Raw genomic sequence first — 9,605 nt, forward strand, 5'->3', positions numbered from 1 at the left:
GTGCGGACGCCCTGCGATGAGCCCCGTCATCCTCAATGAGGATGTCTTGAGAGGGGGCTCCCGCGAGCGTCCGCAGGCGTGCTGAGGCGCAGGGATTTTTAGCCGACAGCAGAACCTGTTTCTGAGCGCGCTGTCGGCTGAAAACCTCCAATCGGAGCAAAGCAGCGTCAACGTCACGGTGCCGTGACGTCGGCGCTTCACAGGCTATTGGCCTAGTGATGTCAGTGCCCCGCCTCCCCCCGCCTCCCCCCGCCTCCCCCCGCCTCCCCCCGCCTCCCGATCGCGCATGCTGGCTCGTCTGCTAGTTCATGCAATCGCTCCTGATTGCGCAGACGAGCCTCAGCGTCAGCGCGGAGGAGCGCGGCTCCCCCCTCTATGGACGCCGCCTAAGGGACATAGAGTTGGTAGCTGTTCTTTTTCCCCATATCACTCCTTTCCCCCAACAGTAACGCCAATGTCTGCAAACTGTCCCTTACTCGTGAAACGTTCCTGCTTGTATGGGAATGAACACGTGTGCGCATAAAAAGGGCTACAATAGAAAAAAAAACGACCTAACTATGACTTCTTTACTTGTAAATATAAAAAAAACAATAGCAGTATAGTTAAAGAAACATTTTACTCATTTTTATTTTTGGGGAAGTAGCTACGATAAGTTCAGTGAACTTTTTTGACCCCCCAAAAGTGTGCTTTGGCACCCCCAAAATCTTCAACAGAGAAAGAATATCACTGCGTACAAAGATCTGTAGTGCAGGAATGATCAAGCAGTTGCTGAGTGCATATTCAACAAGCTTCAGCATCATCCCACTTCCACATATTCAATGATCTATCAAACGTCTGTTGAATGGAACATAAAGTAGCCTAATTAGCTTAATTGGAATGTGTCTGAAGGACACATCGAGTTCTTTATGTCATTCCCTGTGAACGTCATGACTGTGATCTTCAATGAGCGATGAAAATACCTTTCCAGCCAAGTTCTATATTAGCTCTAAGTAAGGCCATGAATACAAAAACCAATGATCCATTCTAAAACTCTGCTTGACCTGTTGAATGAAGACAGAGGGAGGTGTTAGCCTCATTCTGTATAGGTTATAATATAGCCCTTCTGCTTTAGTGTGTTTACTGTATAAACACAACTGCTGTGAGGGACAGGAGGCTTCCCATGAAAAATCTAAACGGGCTTGTCCTGTTAGAACAGGGGGTGGGCAACTCCAGTCCTCAAGGGCCACCAACAGGTCAGGTTTAAAGGGTATCCCTATTTCCATACAGGTGACCCAATCAGTGGCTCGATTGAGCCACCTGGGCTGAAGCAGCAGGGATTACCAGAAAACCTGACCTGTTGGTGGCCCTTGAGGACTGGAGTTGCCCACCCCCTGTCTTAGAAGCAGGTATTTAAAATACGACGAGCTGCTGCTTTAAAATAAGATACTTCTTCCATTTCCGCTTCAGTATACCGAAGAAGTCCCCCTTTTGTGACGTGCTGAAATCTTCACAGTTTGCTAGATTATCAGTTGACAGGTCTAGGATGTGAAAAGAATAGCCAGTCCAGCTCATGCACAACCCTCAAAGCCATTGTGTTTTGTTAACTGTCTGTGAATGTCAAGAAGTGGTAACCTAGCCGTGCATACTCACATTCACCGTTTTCTTGAGTAAACATTATACTCCCCCCTACTTTAAAAGTCTGAAAGCAAACTTCAAACGAAAGGGCCAGCTTCAATTTCAGACGGAGGACATGAGATAATTAACGATTGTTTTAATTAAATAAAGATTGCTCTTAGCTCTCTTGCTGCTTTTCCACTAATAAAGTTTTGATGTTTATTCCCTGGAGTGGAAATGTGTTGATAATCAGTACTGCGGAGTACCACTACTTATTTACTAACCTAAGCTTGTACTTTGTGTTTTTCTTAAAGGAGAAAGGTCTATTTCAGAAAGGATCTTTTTCTTCCTGTTTATGTATTTTGTTTTTAACAAATAGTCTAAAGTGCTTTTAAAAATTAAAAAAAAAATTAAAATGTGTGTTAACCAGACAATCCTTGTTTGTTAGCTGCACCGAGTCAGGCCCCAGGGCCCTGTTGTTTGGGGCGATGGAGGCCCCAATGCTGCTTATGGTTATTACAGCTATATTCATGTCATGGTAGTGCTGCCCGCAGACCAGACCCGTCCCAAGACTGAGGTGGAAAGTATAATACCACGCACCAGCAGCAGAGGGGCGTGTCTGGAGTGTGGTAATCAGTTGCCAGGCCAGGCGTCTTTAGTAAGGGAACCAAAGGTACTTGCCGTGTCCGGAGGTAGAAGAATCGTGGTGATTGCCGTAGCCGGTGGTCGAGGGTGCCACAGGTCCGGGAGGTAGAGGAGCGAGTCGAGATCGAAGGGCGGAGAGAGACTGCGTCATGAGGAGTAAGCCAGAGGAAGAGTAGAAAGCCAAGCCGGGTCAAACCTGAAGAACACGAAGAACAAGAGCACACACGAATACTAGCCCAACTAGCAGAAGCTATGCAGAGCAATGATTCCCAGGGAGAACAGGGGTAATATACGTGGAGGGACCAATCAGGGAAGGAGGCAGAGCGGGGGGGGGGGTGCCGTGGAGCACCTTGTGTCTGGTGCAGGCTGTGATCCTTGCCTGTGATCAGCTGTGGAGTGTGAGAGCAGGAGCGGGGCTGCAGCTGTACAAGGGGGGCGTGGCTAGAAGACCGGAGGAGGGAATAAATTACTGCCGGAGGCGCGCGTGGTGTAAGATCCTCCTGCGTGCGCCCCGACAAGATGGCGGATGCAAGAACCGGCGTTGGGCGAGATCGCAGAGTCCCACGCCGAGGACACGCCAGCGGGGAGCGAGGGGCGGCAGCAACGACCTCCGAGGCAGGTAAGGAGGTGTTGCGTGAGCCCTGCTTCCTGACAGTACCCCCCCCCCCTCGAGGATTGAACTCTGGACAATCCTTTCAAGGCTTTAACGGATACTTCTTATGGAAGCGTTTTAAGAGTGTAGGGGCGTGAATATGACTTCGGGGAAGCCAGGTGTGTTCCTCAGGACCGTAGCCCTTCCACTGTATGAGAAACTGGACCTTCTCCCTGGAGAGAAGTGAGTCCACTATAGACTGTATTTCATACTCCTCGTGTCCTTGAACTATCACAGGGTCGGGTCTACGAGTATAATCTGGAAAGAGAGTACTCTGTAAAAAAGGCTTCAATAACGAGGTATGAAAAACTTGGATATCCTCATTGCTGGTGGAAGTTGTAGACGGAAGGAGACAGGGTTAATTTGTTCCAGTGTGGAAAAGGGTCCCAGAAATTTAGGTGCCAATTTTGGGGTAGGAGTTTTTAGACAAATATTTTTTGCCAAAAGCCAGACCTTATCCCCTGGCTTGTATCTGGGAGAAGCTTGGCGACGTTGATCAGCCTGGAGTTTGAACCTTCCTGCAGCCTCCTGGAGAGATGACTGAACCTTAGTCCAAGAGTCCTGAAGTAAGGAGATCCGTTCGTCGGCAGCTGGCACTCCTGAGGGAGTATTGGAGATGGGAAGACGAGCAGGATGGAATCCGTAATTTATAAAAAAATGGGGATTCGCGGGTAGATTCGTTCTTCATGGAATTGATAGCAAACTCTGCCCAAGGCAGCAGTTCCGACCAGTTATCTTGGGTCACGGACAAAAAACAACGCAGATATTGCTCTAACGTCTGGTTGACTCTCTCCGTTTGTCCATTTATTTGAGGATGATATCCTGAGGAAAAAGATAGTGAAATTCTGAGTCTCTTGGAGAAGGCTCGCCAGAACCTGGATACAAATTGGGAGCCCCTGTCCGAAACTATAGAAGTGGGAATCCCATGAATCCGAAAAATCTCCTTGGAAAAAATGTCCGCGAGGGAGGGTGAGGTAGGTAGGCCCTTGAGGGGAATAAAGTGTACCTGTTTAGAAAAGCGATTTATTACTACTAAGATGGTGTTCATCCCTTTAGATCTGGGTAACTCAACAATAAAGTCCATAGAGATATGGGACCAGGGGCGTTCCAGAATGGGTAAAGGCATAAGTAAGCCAGAGGGTTTTTGTCGAAGGGCTTTGCTCTGAGCGCAAGTAGGGCAGGCGCTGGTGAATTCCCGGATAGGATTCTAGCCATATTAGGCCACCAAAAGGTGCATTGGATAAGATCCAGGGTTTTTCGGAAGCCGGGATGTCCTGCAGAGCGGGCAGAATGACCCCACTCTAAGATCTTGGTACGAAATTCATGAGCAGCATACAGCCTCCCTTCTGGTACCTCTAAACCACCCCAAATATTCCTTTGAGCCCTAAGGATCTTGTCCAGAATGTTGAATGAGGCCGCAGAAATTATAAATCCCTTGGGCAGAATAGTCTCGGGAACTTCTTCGGGTCTCTCGTCCGGGGAGAACTGTCTGGATAAAGCGTCTGCCTTTACGTTCTTGGTGCCCGGGATGTATGATAGGGTGTAGTTAAATCTGGAGAAGAAGAGTGACCAGCGAGCCTGGCGGGAGCCCAGGCGACGTCCATTCTCAATATAAAGAAGATTCTTATGGTCAGTAAGAATAGAAATTGGCTCTCTAGACCCCTCCAGAAGGTGTCTCCACTCCAGAAGAGCCATCTTAATAGCCAGCAGTTCTCTATTGCCCACATCATAGTTCTTCTCAACAGAGGAAAATCTTTTTGAGAAAAAACCGCAGGGGTGCAACTGGTCTTGCAGGGAAGATCTTTGAGAGAGCATGGCTCCTACACCGCAATCCGATGCATCAACCTCCAGGATAAAGGGCAGACTCGTGTCAGGATGTCGAAGAATAGGGGCGGAAACGAATGTACGTTTTAAAGTTTCGAAGGCTGCCTCAGGAGACCAAGCTGAGGGGTCAACTCCTTTTTTCGTGAGAGCGGTGATGGGTGCAATTATGGTGGAAAAATTCCGCATAAACCTTTGATAGTAATTCGAAAAGCCTAAAAAACGTTGAATAGCCTTGAGGGAATTGGGTTGTGGCCAGTTGAGAATGGCTTTGAGTTTCTTGGGGTCCATAGAGAAACCCTTGTCCGAGATGATGTATCCAAGAAAGGTCGTAGAGGACAGATGAAAGAGGCATTTTTCCATTTTGGCGTACAAGGTATTGGAACGGAGACGGGAAAGGACGAGCCTGGTGTGTCGAATGTGATCCTGGAGATTGCTGGAAAAGATGAGAATATCGTCAATGTATACGATAACAAAAGAATTGAGTACGTCTCGAAAAATGTCATTTATGAAGTCCTGAAAGACCACTGGGGCGTTACAGAGCCCAAAGGGCATCACCAAGTATTCGTAGTGACCGCTACGTGTATTGAAGGCGGTCTTCCATTCGTCACCCTCCTGAATACGAATAAGGTTGTACGCCCCACGGAGGTCCAATTTCGTGAAGATCTTAGCCCCCTGGAGTCTATCAAATTGTTCGGATATGAGGGGGAGGGGTACCGTTTCTTGACCGTGATCCGGTTGAGGCCCCGATAGTCGATGAAAGGTCAGAGAGAGTTGTCCTTCTTTTTAACGGAAAAAAAAAACCGGCACCGGCGGGGGAGGATGAATGGCGTATGAAGCCTTTCTCGAGGTTTTCACGGATATATTCATCCATGGCCTTGGTCTCTGGAATGGAGAGAGGATAGGACTTGGATCTAGGAAGTGTGGCACCAGGAATCAGGTGGATAGGACTGTCGTAGGACCTGTGGGGGGCAAAACTTCAGCTCTAGTCTTGCAAAAGACGTCCAGGAAATCGGAGTAGGCCTCTGGTAGGTCGATCTTAGGAGTTGACGGAACCGTAATCCCGACGTGTTGCATGGGAGGAATAGTGCTAGAGATGAGTAACTCCTTCGGTTTTGGGTCCCATTGTATAGGAGTGTGCGTCTTCCAGTCAATACGGGGATTGTGCTGCTGGAGCCAGGGTAGGCCAAGGGTTACCTGGGTCCCGGGGGAATGGATATTCTGGAGGCCAGGGTCATGTGTAGGATGATTAGCCCAGATAGGTTCAACTCGGCCCTCTTTTCAAAGCACAACAAGTTCTGTATCTTTTCTTCACTTTATTTCGGGAAAGCAGCATAAAAGACAGACACTTGTGAAGAGATGTTGGTGTTTAGATAATGTCTCTCTGTGGGTGCTTTGTAGTTAAGAACAGGTGAAAAGGGTAATCCTGCCACTAGAGCAGTTACAGCAGGTACTCACTCAGCCAGTGGTGAAGGTGGAAAAGGAAGTCCCAATGTATGCTGGGTAGCAAGATAGCCTGGGGACAGACCATTTGTGGGCAGAGCAGAGGGGAGAAACAGGCTAGCCCATTTGGGAGAAGGGCTGGGGTTGCTATAGCAACTCACTGAAATGTCTAAGGAAACCAGAACATGTATCAATAATGTTGCATTTCTAATACAGCAAGCTGCTGGGACAGGGGAAATAACACTGTGTCTTTGCACAGAGCAAAACACATGCAGCTGGGAATGAGAAACTGACGCGCAGAACTGCAAGAAAATAAGGGGGGGGGGGTGAAACAGAAATGTAGTTCTTGTTCCATGACAATGAATCACATCCAATGTAAGGGTTTCAGTGTGGCCATCGGTGGAAGATAAGGTGAGGGGAATCGTTTCGAGAGAAATGAAGGCCAGGTTCAAGGGTCAACCGTCGATCCCTTCTAGTCCGATGGGTACTCTCTTCCTAATGAGTGGAATATTATTAAGCTTCGTGAATTCCTGATCCACAAAGTTCTCACCTGCCCCGGAATCAACAAAGATGGCCGCAGAGGCGTGGAATGAAGAGCCCGAAAGAGTGACCAGAATGAAAAGCTTCTTGGGGAGCTCGTCACTGGAAAGGGGGAAAGGAGAAATGGCACCCAGGGAGAGCCCCTTTATATTCACTGGGTGGAGTCGTTTCCCGGACGCAGGGGACAATTCCGAATCAGGTGTTCAGGGGATCCGCAATAGAAGCACAGCCCACGGTCGCTTCGGAGTTGTTGTATCGGTGTCCGGGTCTGTTGAGTCCCCAGTTGCATGGGCTCCGGAGGTAACAGGGCTGGGAACCGGGACGACTGAGGGAAGAAGCCTAGGAAAGGGGACAACCAAAGCCACAAAACGAGGACGTTGGCGTTCGGAGCGTCGCTCCTGGAGGCGCTGATTGTATTGTATGTCTTTATTTATATAGCGCCATTAATGTACATAGCACTTCACAGCAGTAATACGCGTGGTAATCAAATAAATAACAGATAATATAAATAACAGATCATGGGAATAAGTGCTTTAGACATAAAAGTAACATTTCGGAAGAGGAGTCCCTGCCCCTATCCGAATAGCCTGAGCAATCAGTTCCTCCAATGCTCCTGGCCTGGGATGAGCAGCGAGTTCGTCCTTTACTGTATCCGATAACCCCTACCAGAAGACGGCGATGAGTGCCTCCTGGTTCCAATGGGTCTCAGCTGCTAGGGTCCGGAACTCCAGAGCATATCTGGCCACGGAACGGTGCCCCTGCTACAAAAGAAGAAGGGAAGAAGAGGCCGTATCTTGGCGTGCGGGAGTGTCAAACACCTGCTGAAACTCCTGACGAAAGAGAGCATAGTCTTGGGTTATCTTTGGCCGTAATTCCCAAATCGGAGAAGCCCACACCAGGGCGCCACCAGTGAAGAGGGAGTACACATACGCCACTTTCTTACGTCCCGTGGTGAACTGGTGAAGAGGCGCCATCTCGAATTGGACCTCACACTGGTTTAGGAATCCGCGGCAGGCCTGCGGATCGCCAGCGTAGGGTTTCGGTGCGGGTATCTTGGTCTCTGGTGTGGCTGCGCCAAGAGATCCGGGCTCAGACTGGGAGGAAACGCTAGGTGGTGCACCCTGGAGAGAAAGGTTGGTTAGCCGTTGAGCTAGGTCAGAGATCTGGGTGGACATAGTTTGGTTCTGTACTATCAGGGCCGAGAGAATTTGGTCTAAGGTAGGTTCATCAGTCTCGATCTGGTCTGCGTCGGTTGGGCTCTGCATAATGTCACGGTAGTGCTGCCCGCAGACCAGACCCGTCCCAAGACTGAGGTGGAAAGTATAATACCACGCACCCGCAGCAGAGGGGCGTGTCCGGAGTGTGGTAATTAGTTGCCAGGCCAGGAGTCTTTAGTAAGGGAACCAAAGGTACTTGCCGTGTCCGGAGGTAGAAGAATCGTAGTGATTGCCGTAGCCGGGGGTCGAGGGTGCCAGAGGTCCGGGAGGTAGAGGAGTGAGCCGAGATCGAAGGGCGGAGAGAGACTGCGTCGTGAGGAGTAAGCAGGGGTCCAGAGCCAGAGGAAGAGTAGAAAGCCAAGCCGGGTCAAACCTGAAGAACACGAAGAACAAGAGCACACACGAATACTAGCCTAACTAGCAGAAGCTATGCAGAGCAATGATTCCCAGGGAGAACAGGGGTAATATACGTGGAGGGACCAATCAGAGAAGGAGGCAGAGTGGGGATGTGCCGTGGAGCGCCTTGTGACTGGTGCAGGCTGTGATCCTTGCCTGTGATCAGCTGTGGCGTGTGAGAGCAGGAGCGGGGCTGCAGCTGTACAAGGGGGGCGTGGCTAGAAGACCGGAGGAGGGAATAAATTACTGCCGGAGGCGCGCGTGGTGTAAGATCCTCCTGCATGCGCCCCGACAAGATGGCGGACGCAAGAACCGGCGTCGGGCGAGATCGCCGAGTCCCACGCCAAGGACACGCCAGAGGGGAGCGAGGGGCGGCAGCAACGACCTCCGAGGCAGGTAAGGAGGTGTTGCGTGAGCCCTGCTTCCTGACAATTCAAGGTCATCTTTGTCCTTAATGATTGGCACAATGGTGAAGAAGATCCCAGGTGCTATGTTTTAAACATAAAGTTGAGCATTAATAAGTCTAGGACTCCTAGAGAAATGGCCAGTGCAGTGATTTATTTAGAGACCTCGCAATCATTTATTGTGTGAGAGGCTAGAATGTTTTATCTTCAATCCTTTCTTGATAACTTTGTTAAATCGCCCTTGAACTGGATCAATTTGACACCTGACACTGATCTTGCAATGTAGTAAAACAACAACGGAGGGATAGGTAGTACGTGGTATGATATGATACCTTTTAATGGACCAACAAGTAGTTGATACGTTACAACCTTTCCGAGCAGTTTATACTACGAAACACGTTGGAACGTTATTTTTGGTCGGTGGACTGTAATTGGACTGTCCCTTGTATCCCTTATGAGTGCGGTTTACTTTGGGCTCACTGACGTATTGCCATATGGTCACTCCGGTGACGCTTTCGTGACATCATCAGCCATCGCCTGTAGGGGACACCTGCTGAGTGCTACACCGACCCCACCGGTCACGTCTTTCCTTCAGTTCTTGAGACAGCTACCTGCTACCACCGCCCGGATCGGAACTCAACAGCGTGGAACATCTATGTTGTTCATGGGGACTGGTTGCGGATGGTGTTGCGTTAACCCATGTCATCATGCTACATTAAATGCTTTACAGAACTGCTATTCTGTACGTGTGATACTCACTCTTCTTCATAATATACAATATTTTTTTAACCTACTACACTATGAGAGTCGTGCGCTTGTCCTTTTCCTGTTTCCTCAATCCAATTGTGGTTGAAATGACCAAGGACTAACAGCTCACTCTTCCCATTCCGAGAG

General features: G+C 49.2%; 1 protein-coding gene across 1 annotated transcript; it reads right to left on the bottom strand.

The window, feature by feature from the left end:
• Window positions 1-7,455: 7,455 nt before the first annotated feature.
• Window positions 7,456-7,959, bottom strand: LOC142469186 (protein LDOC1-like). Its single transcript, XM_075576148.1, has one exon. It carries the CDS (start codon window positions 7,957-7,959, stop codon window positions 7,456-7,458), a length of 504 nt encoding a protein of 167 aa, XP_075432263.1.
• Window positions 7,960-9,605: the final 1,646 nt, after the last annotated feature.

Source organism: Ascaphus truei, chromosome 18 (assembly GCF_040206685.1).
Source record: "Ascaphus truei isolate aAscTru1 chromosome 18, aAscTru1.hap1, whole genome shotgun sequence".
Classification (NCBI taxonomy): Eukaryota; Metazoa; Chordata; class Amphibia; order Anura; family Ascaphidae; genus Ascaphus; species Ascaphus truei.

Bases quoted from the DNA above. Each gene is read 5' to 3' on its own strand.
- LOC142469186 (XM_075576148.1), bottom strand. From the start codon at position 7,959: ATGCAGAGCCCAACCGACGCAGACCAGATCGAGACTGATGAACCTACC.